This window comes from Amblyomma mixtum, chromosome 8 (genome assembly GCF_055824585.1).
Source record: "Amblyomma mixtum isolate Tamu chromosome 8, ASM5582458v1, whole genome shotgun sequence".
Classification (NCBI taxonomy): Eukaryota; Metazoa; Arthropoda; class Arachnida; order Ixodida; family Ixodidae; genus Amblyomma; species Amblyomma mixtum.
In genome coordinates this window covers 38,706,536-38,725,201 of record NC_143019.1, presented here as the reverse complement: position 1 = coordinate 38,725,201, position 18,666 = coordinate 38,706,536, and the positions used below count along the sequence as shown (strand labels likewise).

Below are 18,666 nucleotides of genomic sequence, written 5' to 3'. Positions count from 1 at the left end.
ATGCGAATGCTTACTGTTTGCAATGGAGGTATATTTCCACCTCAGTGGATTGTAACTCGAAGCAGTTTGAAAAGGAAGGAGACTTAAACGCAGCACTGGAGGTCTTGAGGTTAGCAATTAGAGGAGATTAAAACCACGGTTAAGACCTTTGTAACCGCAAGAACTTCGCATGTTTTAATTAAAGACGGAATCTGTTTCCGTTGCTAACCGCTAGCATTCCGTATCTTCAGTGGTCGAAATCTACCCCAGGTCTTGCATACCCTGTATACCCTACCTCTATTAGGGGCACGGTATGCTATTCCGATTTTTGTTTCCGACGTGAAGCTTCACTGGAACTGACCACACCGCGGTGTCCAACCTGTTCGTACTCGTGCATTTCAGGAGATATCTTCTAGCACTGTAGTAACTAGTCGAAGTTGACAAATACGTCAGTTAACATCGAGGAAAAACAGTTTTCACGCGATGGACGAATGGCAGGAGGTTAATTGCCACCTACGCAAAGGCATATGGAAGCACCCAGGATTTCTGAGTCGGAAAGGAAAAAAAAAGAACGATAAAAGCGACAAATTCAAGGCTTGTATATATGCTGAGACGGTATAAGACTGTTTTGGAAAAGGTACTGGATGTTACACACGCGGGAAACGTATGGAACGGAGTCGAGGTATCATCACAGCATGTTGTGACCACTTTCTTCTTCGTGTTTTTTTTTTATCTTGTCATCGCGTTAAAGAAATGCAGGCAGGAATGTATACGTACGTGTACAGTACAGCATATAACCGCGACACACCTATATGTATAACTCTATATATAATATGTATATATATTTATATATAAGTATACGACATCATGAAAAAGAAAACATGGCAGCAGTTCAGTGCGTTTGTTCTGCAAGTCGGTTGTGTCGCGATCGGATAGTGCAGGAAATCTTTTAAGGTACTGTAGTGTGCTGCGTCACATCCGCCTCGAAATGCTTGCGCGTGGTTCCACAAGGGACGATTCGCTATCCGCAAGAGTGTAAGATGGTGAGAGCGTTGGCACTGGATAATGTGAATTTGGGCTCATTGTAACGCGACCAACCTGCGCATGCTCCGTTCGACACCAAGTTCAAAGCAAGACTGGTTGTTGAAAGGTTAATACCGTTGAAGAAATAGACTGATAAAACAAAAGTGAAGTTGAAAGTACGCTTAATTCCTTTCGTTTTGCAATCGACGACGTGTGTCGAGTCAGGGGCGTGGCCGTGTAGGCGGGAACGCCCACTTTGGAAATTTCTGCCTGAAATTCGACTCGATCTCTTCGTCTGCTTCACGCCATTGCCTTTCCTCATTAGATCAGGGCAGGTAGCCGAATTTTCTGTACCACGTTTCGCCTAGCACGTTGGCCAGACTTGCATCAGTGACGTAGGACTGTGGAAGGTAAGTTCGCCGTTGCTCGACAGTACCTGTAAACGTCGCATTATATGAGACGTCTACGAGATATGTTGATAAGATGCGTGGTAGGCCTAGTTTTACCATCCAGAAGGACGTTGCACTGTGCTTACTTGTTTGACTGAATCACACATCATTTGTCACGAAGAATATGCGTCAGGTGCCAACTTTAAGGGAAAACCTAAGACCTCGAATGCGGTTAGACTTGCAAGCTGAGCGGAGCAAGAGCATTTTGATCGCTGAGTAGTAATACCTTCGCCGTCGAGGGAGGGAGCTACATGCTAGCAACCCAGAGCGACTGGGTAACACAGGTTGAGGTACACGGTTTTTGTTATGCCCAGTTGTAGTTATGCACGGGGCTCCATCTGGCGGTGTAGCTTAAGCGTACAGACTTTGCAGAAAGTTCCCAGGCCACATTCGGAGTGCCCAGAACAGACGCTCGGTCTTGCGTTGAGGCTCGCACGTTGTGCTGTCAGCGCTTCAAAGCTATATATATATATATATATATATATATATAGTAGGGGGTGAAGATCGGATGGATCCGGTAGAACATAAACGTAATGCGGTTGGCACACGGTAGAAAAACAACTTTATTCTAACGTTTCGACCAGGGTCTGGCCTTCGTCAGAGTCTGTCGAAGGCCAGACCCTGGTCGAAACGTTAGAATAAAGAATAAAGTTGTTGTTTTTCTACCGTGTGTCAACCGCATTACGTTTATATATATATATATATATATATATATATATATATATATATATATATATATATATATAAAGTCTGTATAGTTTTCATATGTTTGTTGTATAGATTGTATATTCATATCGTACAGTTTTCGTATGGCGTCATGCGGTATCCGTATGTAGTTCAGCTTTTCCATGTGCACTATCCGTATAAATTTGGCTTGCTGCATATAATTTCCATATGAGCCATACAGAAAACATACGGAATTATGGGAATAGTTATGCGGAAGATTTCAACAGGCTCTTGAGCAGCACCAGTAACCGCAACAGTCGTCTACTGTGGTAATAATAGTCTGAGTACTTTCCGCGAAGCCTGTACCCACATGCTCACCAGAGGAGCCATAGTCGTACTTAAGCACCGAAGGTGGGGATGTTGTCGAGCAATGGCTTTTAACATGCGGCGATGTCAGTGCAAGATTTAAAAGTAGCGCGAAGGGAAAATGGAGGCCGAGGACGTCCGCGTGGAGCTTTGCTGATTTGTCTGAGATACACTGGGAAGAAGTTGAACTGGTGGCGGCTCGAGATGGGAAAGCAACGTTTTGCTCTTTCAGGAACTCCTCGCCTTTGTATAGAAAGTGGAAGAAAGGACGCCAGTCGTCCGTTTTAGTTTTTTTTTTCAGCTTGTAGCCTATGTTTATAGATGGCTTTTGCAGCTCTTTGACGCGCTTAGCGGACCGAGTTGGTGGAAGGCTGGCTAGAGCTCTCGTGCAACATCAACAACAGCGACGGGCTGCTAAACGAGGAAAATAAAATAAAGAATCGTTCCAGAAAAACTGCAATGGTGAGATAGTTCAGGATTCACTAGGGATTGCTTCGCAATGTTTTGTTGGCTTTTTTCTGGCTGCTTTCCTTTTCAGCCAAGTCCACACGCAGTCTTAAGTACAGACAGAGCTCGTAGCGTTCTCGGATGTATTTATAGTTTTGTAACGTGGCTGACGATAATATCAAACAGGCAGTATCTAACCTCGTGGCCATTGATCGTGTCTTGGTGCTCCAGAATGGCGAAGAACCAAATGTTTGATGTAAGTAAATGGTGATTCGCGAATGATTGCGCAGCAGATGTTCATGCCGATCTGACACTACGACTGCGTGCAGTGACTTGGACACTGGTTAACCAGGCAACTAAAGTAACGCCATATAATGAAGACAATGGCTTGTCTGCGTTCCTTCTTTCTCGTATGCAGCAATCCTGATGAAACGTGCAGTCTTTGCCATAAGTAACCAGACTAGCCCTTGCCGCTTCTCATACGATCAGGAAACTTTGTATCGTTCATATGAGGACAGCTACGGCGTAGCTTCACATCACTCCAGTTTATCCTTGCAGCCGACGAGGGCTGGCGACTGCAGCGCCACCGCTCCTCTGCCAGTCCACTTTTTCCGCAGTCATGGCAGCCTGGTTACTTTTCACAAAGACGGTACGTACGCTGTTAATTTCTTTTCGCGGCTTCTGGACTTTCCTCATCGAAACCTCGTGATCGATACGGCAAACGGATTCTCTTAGCAGGACTCCACTTTTATCCGGAAAATCAAGAATCGGAGAAGAAGCATTGCAGTATCTTACAAATGTCATATCGGCGTTCCTTCTACTCATCACACATAGGAGTACATGTTCGCTCTGTTATTCTTTTTTTCCCTCGCACCTCATTATGCGCAGCTTGCAAAGCAACCATACGCCCTGGTTTGTCTGCATACTGTTCTTCAAAAAGAATCTTTTCCGGCCCTCAGTTTATCTGGCGCTGCAAATGCTCGTTATCTTGACCGCAACACGATTTGACTAAACACAGACACTCATGAAGTGTAGCTGTAAGGCTTGGTGCTGTCAAATTCATCAAAAATAACCGGAGCTCTTTGATCATACCAGTTAGAAAGATCTACTTAAGGGGCCTTGTTTCATAGCCTAGCACTCCGGTTCTAAACTCGGAAGTTTGCAGACTGTCACGCTACCTGCTAACGTTTGGTACAACTGCTCAGCGCTGCAAAAAAAAAAAAAAAGGGTGAATACTTGGTTCATAGGTGGCACCACCATCTTCTAACCTCAAGAAGCTGTGCGCAAGCCGTGGCTTGATTTTGATTCGGAGTTTCATAATCCGCGGGATTGAGGAATTCTGGATACACCGACTGCGGTTTACCTAACGAGAAAACCACCTCTATGGAGTAAAAGGTACTTATTTTTTGATCCATCTGCGCATTATTTTGAAACTTTAGTTGCGAGGAAACGTCCACAACGTAAGCGTATAATGGATCAGAGCTGTCTGGATACAAACTGCAACACTCAAAGCAAGCTTTACGTTTTCCAATGAAGGGCACACCAAGCGGACCAAAAATTAGAGGCTCTACAGATTGTTGCGCCATCTGGGAAAGAAAGTGACGAAGTTAAACTCTGCCAAATAAAGAAGAGGCACCGCCACGTTCGCTAAGCCTGAGGTGACACGCTGGCGTTGTTGGAAGAGCTCCCTGCTTCCTCGATGTCTGGCGAAGTTTCCTGTAACCGAAGAACAAGAACAGAGGTAAATTAGCTAGTAATACATGGAGAAATTCGAAGGTTTATATCCCCGCCCCGGGTGTCCGACATTCTCCACCTGCTGTGTGTTTGCTCGGCGCTGAAGCCGACAAGAATTCGGCACCTGGCGGCAGCGGGTCTTTTCCCCCGACAGTAGTGCTTCATACACCGCTTGGATACAAGGACCGCATCATCGTTCACTCCTCGATTTCATTAGATCAGCGAACCTTTAATCATTTCTTTAGGCATCCTCATCTATCATTACATACCGTTTTATGCCCTGAGGCAGGCAATCAACATCGCCTAAAAAGAAGAACAGCAGAAAGGAAGTTAAAGATGCACTGAAGAGGAATGTGAACTCGTCTTTTTGCCACGGGAACTCAATCTACACTTTCCGAGCATTCTTAGAAACTTCGAATTATTGCCCTGTGCGGCCGATTTCCCTAATTTAAATCGGATTAGACGTCCCGGCTCCCGCCTTTTTTTTTAATTCCCCGCAGACGGTGGGAGGAGTCGACCAACGGTGGGAGGAGTCGACCAACGCATGGAGTGCCTTTCAGGCAGCCGCGTGGCGGCTTTGATCTCGCTTATATTGTTTTTTCTTTTAGATTTCCGTGAGTAAATAGATGTAGTCAGAGATTACATAGTTGCAAATTAGTCCCACGGAAATAAAAATACGCGTGGACTCCGCTTTCGCCGATCACTATGTATCACTTCGCCGATGTCAGAGCGGCAAGCCGCCACGGGACTGGTCGAGAGGTTGGTTGACTCCTCCCACCGTATGCGGGTAATTAAAAAAAAAAGAAGGCGGGAGCCGGGACGTTTAATCTGATTTAAATTAGGGAAATCGGCCGCACAGGGCAATAATTCGAAGTTTCTAAGAACACTCGGAACGTGTAGATCGTGTTCCAGCGGTAAAAATACGAGTTCATATTCCTCTTAAGTGCCCCTTTAAGACTTGACGGCTCTACTTTATATCGCTTAGCACATTGAATTGTTCTGTTTCTTTCATCGAACAAGGCGCATGACACTTTTAACGCGAGAGCTTTAACGAGCTCGTGAGGCGAAAAAGCTGGTATCGTCGCCGGCGTCGTCACAGCCGCAAACTGCCGCCGCGTCGTTAGTGCCTGAAAAATCACTTCTTGCGGAGTCCACAAGGAGCGCTGTTAGCGAGTGTGACGTCACCGTTCGTCCTTGAGGAAGCGGACTCGGAAGTTTCCATTACGCACTGGGGCCTCTAGGAGCAGCGTGGATGTGATGCTGTATTGTGGATGGTATAAGGAGCAGGCGCTATGGCGCTTCACTCTAAGGCGGAAGCTTAATCGCCTCCCAAGTTTTTTTTTTTTCAGATTCTCGCTACTGTTGTTGTTGTTAGCGGGTATTTATTAATAAAATAACAATGGAAGGATAAGATGTTGCTAGCCGCGGCATCTGCCATCGAAACCTGAAGCACCTGAGCTGCGACTAGCGGTAATAAAGGGACTGGGAAAGGGGAAGAAAGGGGGGAGCGATAGTAAAAAATAGGGATAGGGCGGCAATATTCACTATGCGCAAATACAGGATGTCGTAAAGTCCACGGTAATTAGTAAGTTAATGCCTAATTAGCATAAATTCGACGCAAGTGATTGTTAGGCGACATATCAGCGAGTGATTGGGCGTGTAGCTATACATGAGTGTAATTGGCGTGACTTGCTCAGTTTTTATTATGCGAAAAAGTTCACAGGATGATTACGAGTTGGTACCGCGAATGTTCAACATTAGCTGCTGCAGTGAAAAACAGGGTTATACTGTATTTGGGCCAGGTGGCGGAGTGCGAGGGAGCCGGAACCTATTTTTCTTCTCGTTGACAAGGTGTGTTGTAGTATCCAAAACTTCTAGAGCTGATCTAGGGACTTCAGTAGTGTCAATCCGGCGGGTGGGCTTTGCTTGCGGTGCGGACGCCACCGACAACGACGCCAGAAAACAGGGATTAAAGCTATTGCTATAAAATAAAAAAACGACAACAAAGAAGGCTATGAATGGCTCAAGCATTTGTAGTTCGGTCAGGAGTGTTATGTCATAGCGCGCATGCGCGTTTACGTGTGCTCGCCTCAGTTACTGCGCATGAGTAGTGTTCACTCACGCGTACAAATACAGACATGCACATTCGGTAGCATCAGAATCCGACGCAGCGCAAAACAGCACAACACGTCGCAACACAAAACCAAATGTGCATACACGAATATACTGCTATAGACGAATATACAAATATAAAATAAAACCGATGCGTAGTCATGACGCGTAGTATGCGTAGTCATGACGCGTAGTCATAGGCATGACTCAGTCATTCTGCAACGTAGCATGATTGAGCACTTTACAAGTAGCATAGTCATACTCATGACGCTGACTCAGCAAATAAGGTGTATAGTTTGTACAAGAATGACTTGCAAGGGTAAGTCATGCCTTGTACTCATAGTCATGACTCAGTCATTCTGCAACGTGGCATGACTCAGTTCTTTAATGCTTTGGCATTCTCACACGTAAGCAGTCTTAAGTGTCTCTGCCGAATTTTAAAAGCAGGAGCCGCCCTCATAATAGCTTATCGAAATAGTCCGTGGCCCCTCCAGGTCACTCGCGGCAAGGATGACTCCCATCTTTATTAATTCGCAGAAAGATGGCAGTATATGCTTATTTATCTTCCGCCTAAGGAGGCAGGAATCATTTTAACTTCTTGTCGCCTTCAATATATTCTCTCCGATTCCCTCTTGGGTCACCACGGGCGGGTTAACCCCTTTTTCCTCTTTCCCCAACTTTATTCCTTTCAGACTTCCCGCCGTTCCTCTTATTTCCCCCGGGCCACAAACCGCCGAGTGTGACGCCACAGAAACAATTACCGGCCTGCGGTTAAACCTTACCTCTTCGGTTGCCGAGGGACGAAAAGAGCGAGGGGATTCCCCTCCGTCTTACCTTGGCTTCGATTGGCTTCATTTCTATGGGACGGGATGCGGTTGGCGCCGCCACGACCTGCTGCGCCGCGTGGGGCTTCGGGCTTTCTACGTAGTGCGGAACTGCGGACAAAAAAAAAGAGGAAAAATATATAAAATGAAAGAAGAAGTCATGCAAGAAAATAGAAACTGGTCTCGGAACTCGCTCTTTGTACCGCCAGTTAAGCCAGCCCGGATCTTCATAAAAAAAAAAAAACTAATTTAAATTCTAATGACTTTATATTGATTTTAGAAGAAAAAAGGTTCCGCACGAAACCCTTGGAGATTTTCGTGAGGAACACCATTCCGCATATATATATGGGAGGTTACATTGGATAGTTCAGGTGAATTTAGGAGGAGTGAGATAGAAACAGAAAGCTCGTTAGTGGAGATAGCGCACACCTGAAGCGGGCCCATTGCTGAAATATAGGAGCGTATATTGGACTGTATAGGAGTATATAGGAGGAATAACATAGAAACAGAATGCTCTCTTAAGGGGAAAGCCCACACCTAAACTAGGCCAACTGCGTGACGCTAGCATAGCTGCAAGATAGGAGGTGTGCATACAGGTATATTCTGCACGCTACAACTGGACAGTATCACCCCCCCCCCCCCCCCCCCCCTCTTTGAGTAGGAATAAAACTTGAAGGCGGTGCAATGGAATCAAAAACGTACGATAACAATAGGGAAGCATAGCACATAGTGAAAGTTGGGGTCATAATGAGGTACAACGACTGCCCTTGCTATTATTAGCAGTTCTAACAGCTACCTACTAATGCGATTAAAATTTTATGAGGAGATAACGCTCCCAAAGAATTGGCGGTCTACCGGGAGTGGAGCGTGACCTGCGGAGACGTTTGAAAGGAGGAGAAAGTACCGTTCCATTTGACAGCTTTATAATCATCCTGTGCAGTTACACATTTACAAAGAAACTGGCAGCATCTTACTCCGGACACCGATCTTGAAACCAGTTTTATGTTAGTAATGTAACCGCTTCATAAAACCTAAACATACTCGCATGTATTTTGTGTAATATGTGTGGAGACGTATTTCCTGCACTCCGTAAACCTCTGGCAACAATGGTCACACTGTGTTGTGCCGGCCACCTTAAAATATTTGAATGCAGACTATTGATACCGCACACTTTGCCGATCTACCGGCACTACCGGTGGCGAAATTTTCAGGAATTTGTAAGCAATCGTTTGAGACAACGACCGGCACAAAAAAAAAAAACTGACAAAGTTCGTGATTGGTTTCCATTTAACTGTTAATACATTGAATGGACTTTCATCCTCACCCCCCTTGTCGCCCGACCCATCGCAAGAAGAGAAAAAAAAAAGGTCTTACGGTGTGTATGTTTTGCACTCACAATATCGTCTCTGTCTGTAGATATTGCTCACTCCAGCCGCGGACACGTTGGCGCTGCCGTCGTCTCGTGCGAGTTCGGGCTGTGCTGCGGCGTTGGAGGGCATTTGGTGTTGCTTGCGGAGAGCAACTTGTCTGTCGCCAGAAGGGAGGGTGTCGTGGGGTATTGGAAGAGAAGACGGGAAGGAATTGACATGAGATGCGGAGTCAGCTGTTTTGGGAGACATGCTCTGTGAGGTGGTTATAGACCTTTCCAAAAAGGGCTCCCTGGGCGCTGCCATATTGTTCCCTGGACTGCAGTGGGCACCTCCCGCTAGCACGGTGGAAGCGGCGAAACGCCTCCTCTCTGCACTGCTAGAAACCGGTTCCGCCGCCGGAAACAATATGGCAGCGCCCAGGTTGGAAAGGTGTATAGGGACATCTGTAAAACGTTTAACGGAGCACTTGACTTATCTGTCATATGACCTTGCTATTTTATGACGTCATTTCATGCTGACGACGGCCACGAGATCCCAAGAGAGGGGAGTGTATGGCCTAAGAGCTGACTTTGTAAAAACATCTGAGAGTTATCGTGACCAGAATCGGGAAAAGTGACCCAATGGGCACTGAAGCTCAATCGGACGTCTGCAGGACGTCTGCAGGACGTCTCAAACGTCCCCAGGACGTCCAAAGGAGATTCAACGCCCACTGGGGAAGGCATGCTATAGCGTTGGTTTTGAACGATGGCCGCTAAGAAGTTAAAATTCTGTTGTATTTTTAGAGGAAACGAAAGAAACTGCACCAATTGATTGTTGCCTCACGTCTGCTCGATGTCTTCGCATTGCTTTTTCATAGGCAGTGAAACATAAAAAATACTATTAGGCGGTCCTCAATGGATCGTTTCAATGCGTCCGCATATCCGAGGTTGAGAAACTAGAGTTCTTTATATCCGAGTATGTAGACTTACGTTCATTATAACCGAGGTCAACGTGCGAAAGTTCATTATATCCGAGGTGGCATTCTTAGGTTCATTATGCTACGCGCCACGCATGACGGTGGTCGCCATTTACGTTTGCAGAGACTCTTCTAATGTTAACGCGTTAATAAAGGTCGAAAGTATTATGCCCTTATAGACATGCGAGAGCTGGTCAACGCAGGAGATGTTTTAACAATTCTCACTACTGCTGCGCCTCACTCACTCACTTGAAAAACAACTACAGCAACCACAAAAACGCCGCCCGTCCATATTTGCGGCCTAGAGTTCAGCGGTCAATATTCTGTATATTAAGTCAGGCAGTTTGTTGAAACAGCAGTCCAGGTCCCACCGTAATTGAAACGCGTGTTTAGAGGATCGTTAAAGGTTTAACTGAACGTTTTTTAAAACTAAGCTAGCCAACCACACGTTTGTTTATTTCTACCACGGCTTCTAGCCGTTGAATGGGTTCCAGTTATAAATGCCACCGCTTCTGAGCCGTGAAGAAGGTTTCGCGCGAATCGAAGGTTTTGACTGCGAGTGGCGTTACGAAAAAGACAACAAGTAAAAGTACAATTTCTTTGCGTGCGTATGTGCGTTCGTGTGTGTATGCGCGCTTGGCCTAAAAAACTGCCTTACTCCACGTAAACTGTCGATTGAAGTTAGAACCATGAAACTGCCGTCGCGACGATGTCATGACTGCCACAAATAAATTTTTCACTTCGCAACGAGTTTAACCGCAACAACACTATTCTCTTTACGACCGTGCTTGAAGCTGAAGGCTCGGCGCTGATGTTTAAGAGCTCGCCATCTTTTCGACTAGGACACATGAGCATGCAGACATGACTACGGATAGCATCACCTCCCAAGAAATAAACAAGGCCGGTGAACTATAATGAGCGCTGATACTCATCTAATGATGAAAACCGAAGCTCAGAGATAAAAAGTGAGAGTAAGCGCTGCCGTGCAACCATACAATCGCATCGAAGACACAAATATGTGTGTGCTAGCAAAAAGAAGCAATGGTTCACGGTTATCTGTGCCTCCTTTACTTTGCGTAGTTCTGGGAGTTTCCAGTGCGCAATCAAAGATTATATAGCGCACTGCTCTTCCTCTTCATTTATTTGTCTTCTTAGGTAGAGTCACGATGTTAGCTTCTCCTCTTAGGGTGATGACAAATACGCCATTTTGTTTCGCAAGCTTGATTTTGCAGCTCCGCAGTGTTATTTTGAGACGACGCATTTTAGGCTGTATGGACGACGAGATCGTTTAATACAGCTACCCTGAACAGCAGACCTACTTCAGGCAGAAAGCTTCATGTGAATGTCAGAGGACTACGCAGTATTTGAGGAACAAAATGGCGTCTCTCACCCGAACAACGGTTGTCCCCTACCCTAACTGGACAGGCATTATGTGCAGTCGCGAGACATGTCAGACACAGCGTAACCTAAACTGCCCAAGTGCGACGCTCGGAAAGGCCTCTAATATGATATGCGCATAGGGATTGCCCGGTCGATGCTTCGAGTACACGTACACACAACAGGCGACGAGGCAGATGACAACCACGGTCACTGGGATCACAGCGAGAATTCCGAATCCGAAGGAAGATGTTCCTGGGAAGAGAAAGACAGGAAGGGAAAATAAAGGGTGCACTGGTACGAGGATATGTGCGCGCATTTTTTTGTTTAGGCTAATAAAGTTGAGTGCCGAGAAGAAGTTTCTAGAAGCATTTCGTTTTACCAGTCTTTCTGCCTGTGTAACAGAAAGTAATTAGACAACACTACCCTGTTAAGTAGGCGTTTTAAGCTCGTTACCTTTTCGCTCTGAATTCTAATTGCCTTTATTTTCATAAATATACATTATATTTAAGGAAAAAAATTGCTACTTGATGGGCCTTAAATCCTGTCTGAGGGCTGCAGCGGCCTATATATGGTCAGGCCTCCATACTGTGCGAACCATATATTGCAACCATACAGGGTGTTTCACCTAAGACTTTACACAACATTTAAAAATAGGCTTTTTGAGTTAAAAGAGTGCTTTTTTCACCATAGCATCGTGAGCGGTGAAGTACCTCAGAGTATGCAAAAACGTGCTAACTAGCAGGCTGGTTTACTAATACTGATTAGTTAACTTTTTAACTATTACTGTTAGCCCCTTTAATAATTGAGAGGCGTGTAGCCCATCGTAACTAATATCTGTGTGAGTTTTTAGTTTCTCGAAAACGCCATTACCTTCGGCGCTGTGACCCGACAAATTTTGGCCATTTCTGCGAGTTACGAGCACTGGAGAGGCTGCTTTGCCTGCAAGCCAAAAATTTTTGTGTCACAGAGTCGAGGTTAACCGCGTTTTTCAAATTCTAAAAACTGATATGGATGTTAATTGCTTTGGGCTACATGCCTCTCGATAATTAATGAGTCTAACGGTAATAGGTAAAAGTTAACTATTCATTATTAGTTAACCAGACTGCTGGTTAGCAGGACTATAGCACAACTTAGCTATATTGAAGCGTACTACGCCGCTGGCAATGCTATGCCGAAAAAAGCGCCCTTCTAACTCAGCCTATTTGTAAAAATCATATAAGCCTTAGGTGGTACACCCTGTATATCGCGTGAAAAAAAAAATACAGCTGGATCGATATATAGGTAGAGCGGATGAAGTTTTCCGCCTCACTGTGGACGCAGCTCCATCCGCCGAAGACGCTTCGCTCCTTGACCAGACCGTCCTTGCAGTGGCACGTCCCATGCCAGCAGTATCCCCGGTAGCACTGGTGGTCCGCGTGGCATTCGCGGTCGGCCAACGCAGGCCAGCCAACCTCGCTGTCCTCCACAGGCTTCTGTGTCACTGGCGCTGAGGGAGACAGGCGCAACGACAGGCGCCGTATTAGACCGCAGTGCGAATCCCTGCCAATCTCAGCATCTCCCGACACCTCATGGCAAACTTTATCTGGCAAAAAGCAGTGGAATCACTCAGTGGATGAAGAAGGAAAACAACTAAAAGAAGAATAAGAACGGGAAGAATTGGAAGAGGATAACAGAGGATAACAGGGTGCAGAAAACCAAAGTAATGTTTTAACAGTCCAGCAAGGGAACAGCAGTTCGCAATTAGTACCGAGGTGCTGGAAGTAGTAAGAGAATGTGTCTACATAGGGCAGGTAGTAACCGCTGATCCGGATCATGAGAGGGAAATAACTAGAAGAATAATAATAGGTTGGAGCGCATATGGTAGGTTCTCTCAGATCATGAATGACAGTTTGCCAATATCCCTCAAGGGGAAAGTCTACAACAGCTGTATCTTACCGGTACTCACCTATGGGGCGGAAACGTGAAGGCTAACAAAGAGGGTTCAACTTAAGGACAACACAGCGAGCTATGGAAAGAAAAATGATAGGTGTAACGTTAAGAGATCGGAATAGGGCGGAGTGAGTGAGGGAACAGACGCTGGTTAGAGACATCCTAGTCGAAATCAAGAGGAAGAAGTGCGCTTGGGCAGGGCATGTAATGCGAAGGCGAGATAACCACTGGTCCTTAAGGGTAACGGAGTGGATTCCAAGAGAAGGCAAGCATAGCAGCGAGTGGCAAAAAGTTAGGTGGGCGGATATGATTGAGAAGTTTGCGGGTATACGGTGGCCGCAACTGGCAAAGGACACGGCTAATTGGAGAGACATGGGAGAGGCCTTTGCCCTGCAGTGGGAGTAGTCAGGCTGATGGTGGTGATGATGATGAACAGTTGTAGTTGAGGTGTTATGGCACACTCTACGGCCACGCTTCTGTCATGTATTTTTTTTTTAAGTCTAGACGCGGTTGCAATGGTTGTATTCAGTGTGTTGGGATTAGATTAGCTGGTCTGCTAATGTTCTTGCTATAGCCGGATACAATTCAAGAACGAAGCGGCAGATGCCTCTTAAAAGAGGCCTTCCAGCCAATGGCGTCGACCGGTTTTCATGACGCCGCGGTTAACCCCTTAACCCCGGTTAACCCCGCGGTTAACCACCTGCGATTTCACACTAGCAGGTCCAAAGTGATCGGTCAAGGAGGAGAGTGGGAGAGTCGGTCGACGCCATTGGCTGGAGAGGTTCGTTTGAAGTGCATTTGCCGCTTCGTTCTTGAGTTGTATCCGACTATAGATTGAGAAAAAAACAAGAGTAAAAATAACATGGACAACTAATTCCATGACGTGTTAGCAGTGCGATGGTATTCGAAGCTGTTGGTGCCTGTACCGGAAGTGACATCACTTCAGGTCTGATGACATCATTTCCTTCCAGCCAATGGGAATACTCCGGTGTGGTGACGTCACTTGCTTCCAGCCAATGGACGAATTTTATGACCGACGACGAAATCTGGCCCCGTGGGGCTTCGAATGCTATCGCACTGAAAATTTCTCGAAAGGCGTAGATTTTATTCTGCGTGTTAGCGGAAGTGAGTAGCAGAAGATAAAAAAAGGTTATCAATGTTCGCATCATGCAAAAAATAAAAGTTATTGTTATTATTAGTTATTATAAGGAGATCCAGACATGGAGAAGAGGAAGAATTGAAAAAAGAAACAAATATTTAAAAAATTTCATTTATGCACGTTTTGATCCTAAGCGCCCTCGTCTAGTTCCGAGGGCCCTAGTTCCGGATGAGAAAGAGAAAAGTAAGCAAACAAATAAAAAACAAAGAAAAGGGTGCTTAATGAGCGTTAACATGGCCATTCAATAGAAAGAGAAAAAGCTGAGAGGTCGTCTTGAGCGATCATGTTCTTGCCAGCGCGAACATATCGATGCAGACTCCTCTGCGGCGTGTTTGCTACTTCGCAATATGGAGAGTTCAAAAAAGTCAGGAACTGATCACTGAAAAATAAAACCAGAAACACTACTTCGTCGTTTAAACCTATATAGTTCACAATCACTTGCACTTTCCGTCTGCGGGAGTAGCGCCTAAATCTCTCGGAAGCTTGAACTAAGTGAAACTACCGAGAATGCGTTCGTTGAAAAGAACGCGCTCAGAGAGCTTGGCGCGAGCTAGCGGAGAAATAGCACCTCCGAACTCGCGCCTCCGAGAGCCACCACAGCGACGAAGGGCATGCGTCGGGGCAGCAGCACACGCTAGGCTTAACTCCGCCTCGGCGCGCACGTTCGCATGGCTAGGCCTCGGAGTTCCAAGAATCTCTCTCTCTCTCTCCCTCTACCCTACTCAAAAAGTCATTTGGAATGGCTCAAGGGGCAGCGAGCGTTCGCGGTGGTCGTCGTTTTGGGCACACCGTGAAAATGGGGGACTTATGGAGATTTCGCGCGCCTTTCGAACGGAAAGGCGAACCTGAGAGGTCCACTGCGGCTCGCTGAGAAGCGAGGCTCGTACGAGTCTTGTCCCGTTTGACCGCACGTGCATGATGGTGCTAAGCTTTTCTTGAGCCCGAACTTCACGCTTCCTCGCTTACTAGAACTTTTCGTTTAGAAGAGAGGGAAAAATAGCTGGATAGCAAAAAAGGAATGAAAGGAATATTCGATAATAACAAAAATAAAAATGGTCGGGGGAGGGGGGTATGACGAGAAAGCGTTAAAGGCTCCCTTCAGCGTTTCTCTTCACAAACAGTCATTGTTGTTTGTTCACATTTGCACATTTATCACAACAGAGTTTCCGCTCCACACTGCAGTTTTTTCATATAATGTTACTCTGATTAGTATCGCACTAATTAGCACGTCTCTAGTTCACTCAACTAATTATCACGTTACTAAGCTTGAAAGCTTCAAATTATGCGAACACCATCACACATTACCTCCCCCCTTGTACCTTAGCCAAGTGACATAGTCGGTAGCGCGCCTGGCTGGCGTCACAAAGGGCGTGGGTTCCTACCCGGCTAAATTAATAAAAATTTTTCTTCATGTAAAATCAGTTTATAAGTTAAGTAGTTTGAGACATGAGCCGACCTGTAATTCACTTTACAAGTCGTCTTTTCAATTATTCTCATTCCAGACAAACGTGCGTGACGTTGGTTTTTCAATAAAACAACGCCGCCGGTATGGCGCCGGGTTTCCTGCTGACCAGGAGCTTTAAAGGTTTCGCGTTAAGAAGAAAACAAAAAGAGGAAAACGTTCATCAAAACTTAAGCTCAAGTATTCTTCGCAAAAAAAAAAAAAATGTTAGGACACCTCATTGTAACGCGAGTTAAACGCAGCATTGGAGACCTTCCCCGATCGGCTCCGTGATCCGCTTCTGAGAGGCGCCACTGCGCATGCGCAGAATGCCCTGAGGGCGCCAGATGGCGCCACGTGCCCGTCGGGACCAATCACCGCCTGCGCACTGGTGCCCCGCGGAAGCGGATCCCGTTATGCTATAACTTTGTATTTACAACTGTCCTTTCAAGACAGTCCTCCTGGCGAGGTTCGAAGCTGCATTTGGACAAAAGGGCTCACGAGTAAAAGTTTGTTACTTATGGGCTTCTCCCTGAATAGTGCACTTGGTAGTAGATTTAACGCGATCACACTTGGGCCTCAACGTTTGCTTTTCAGCCACACCTCCACAGGGAGCCCGATTTATTTGTTGGCAATGCTATAACGAAGTTTGTATTCTCACTGAAGCAGTAAAAATTTGCTGATTCACAGTTTGTGTTTGAAGAATTGTCGAGTATCTATCTGGAAGGCATTGATACCGACCTCGTACACGATGATGGCTTCAGTTGCCGTTCTACGGCGTACCTGTGAGGAAACAGTACATACTTCCTTCCTGTAGGCCTAGTTGACGCTCAGACTAAGATAGCGCAAACGCAGAAACACGTGCCGTTCTTAGCAAGGTTGACGGTTCTGGGTGCAGTTGATTGTTTGAACAACCAATGATGGTACAGTTCAGCAGCTCTTTTGAAGTTGAAGTTGGCTTCTTTGCAGTTATATCCATGTTGAGGTAGAGCACGCTTTCAAGGCAATTGCCGTGCAAAGAAAATGCTGGATAAAATTTCTGATCAACTTTCGCACTCCGTCGTAACTGATCCCCTGCACTGGGTAGATGTGGAAAATTATAGGTTTAGTTGAGAAGTAATAGAAAATATAAATGATCAGATATGACTGATTTATGACAGTCTACAAGGAACAAAACTTAGCGCACATGGTCATACATTAAACAAATACTAAATTATACTAAACTAAAAACCGCTCTACTATCTGCTGACGCAGCAGCGTGCCTATTGAAGCTTCGAGTTGCTTTACCGGGTAATATTACAGCAGATAGCAATATTACAGCAGGCCATCTTTACCTCTGGCATCTTAAGTTTTGCTTTGAGAAACATGCTGGGAAGTGCGATTTGTTGAATACTATGAGAATTTGGTCTTCATATTGGGGATTAAAATAAAGCTATTTACACTTGTACAGTCTGTAGCGAACGAGATGCATTGATAATGGCAAGGCTGTCTTCATTCCATGACGTGGGATGCCACTGAGGCAAAGCTGATAACTCTAGGATACCTTTTGTGTCAGTGTTGCTAGTGTACTTAACGAAGTATTGTTATAGCGGCGTTAAAATAAAGTATAAAGAGGGATTAGCATAAAAACTGGGTCAAACGGGACGCAACATGCAATATGAGATTTTCTCCTATGCTTAGACACAACGTACGTGAGAGGTACACTTGCGATGCGACATAGGAATTCACGTACTGTAGCGCACATCCTAATTACAGCGAACTTTCTTCCAAATAAAAAAAATGCAGATGCAAGAGAACACTATAAGCAGTGCGGAAAACCGGGTGCGGTCATGTGCACGGTACTGTATCCATACCACCAGGAACTGTCTTTATAAAACTCCCTCCATTTTCTCACTTGAAGTTTGCTTCTTTGCAGTACGAAAGTATTGAGGCAAAGCACGCTTTACAAACAAAAGAGTAAAATTGCGTTTGTTGCAACTTTCCCTGCGTTCTCTTCCGATGTTCGTGCATGGCATATATATATTAGTATTTGTACACTCAGTTTATTGTTCTTGGTTCAGTGCTGCGCCCTTTTGTGTGCGTGCGTGCGGTCTGTCCCGTTTTGCGCGCTTGTTCCCACTTTGACTATCTCTACCTGTTTTAGATTCTTCTACAATGGTGATGGTGGTGATGTGAGTGTACAGGTGGGATTAGCTTATAGTGGCCTGTCGGCGATTGCTCTGTCTACGTCACTGATTTCTGATGCTGCCTTCTTTGGGCATTAGTGGCAGGCATAGAGGTGAGAAGCTTTGCGCCGTGTACTCACCTTCCTTGCACAGGTACGGGCTGTGGTGTCCGTAGCGGCAGGCGCAGATTCCTTCCATGCAGTGCACGAGCTCCGGGTTTTGGCACTCGGACTCCCCCGAGCACTGCGCCCCGAGGGGTTCTGCGAACGGACGCCACACATTCTCATGGGGCACGCACTTGGAATAATTGACGCAGACGCACTTAAACCGTCAGTGCCGCTGCGATTGTAGCCGAAATTGAAATTGCTTTATCCTGTTTGTCGATTGAGCAGAAGGACGTACAAAAAGATAGAATGAATAATAAAAATACATGTACAGCGATACTTTTGTCATGATATTGACAGGCGAGATATTGGCGAGCATTTTGAAGAGTTCGCAATTTCACGTTGCTTTTATTCTCGCTTTTCCGGTGACTGACATTTTTTGTTAAGGATCCCGTTGCATGACGCAAACAACGTTCATTTAAACAATAAAAAACTATGTCAGAACCCCCCTCCCCATTAAAGCCGTAAAACGCTGTTTCCCTGGTTTATTGTTCTCGCTTTGT

At 45.7% G+C, this 18,666-nt stretch overlaps 1 protein-coding gene across 1 annotated transcript in view; it reads right to left on the bottom strand.

The window, feature by feature from the left end:
• Window positions 1-2,213: 2,213 nt before the first annotated feature.
• The window catches only part of LOC149332141 (uncharacterized), a 35,848-nt gene continuing 19,395 nt past the window's right edge, over window positions 2,214-18,666 (bottom strand). Inside the window, exons 2-7 of the mRNA XM_089555705.1 lie at window positions 18,140-18,259; window positions 12,615-12,791; window positions 11,479-11,557; window positions 8,997-9,127; window positions 7,611-7,711; window positions 2,214-4,646 (exon numbers count right to left, since the gene is read on the bottom strand). Coding sequence (XP_089411831.1) covers window positions 4,578-4,646; window positions 7,611-7,711; window positions 8,997-9,127; window positions 11,479-11,557; window positions 12,615-12,791; window positions 18,140-18,259 — 677 coding nt within the window. The 3' untranslated portion in view covers window positions 2,214-4,577. The remainder of the gene's footprint in view (window positions 4,647-7,610; window positions 7,712-8,996; window positions 9,128-11,478; window positions 11,558-12,614; window positions 12,792-18,139; window positions 18,260-18,666) is intronic.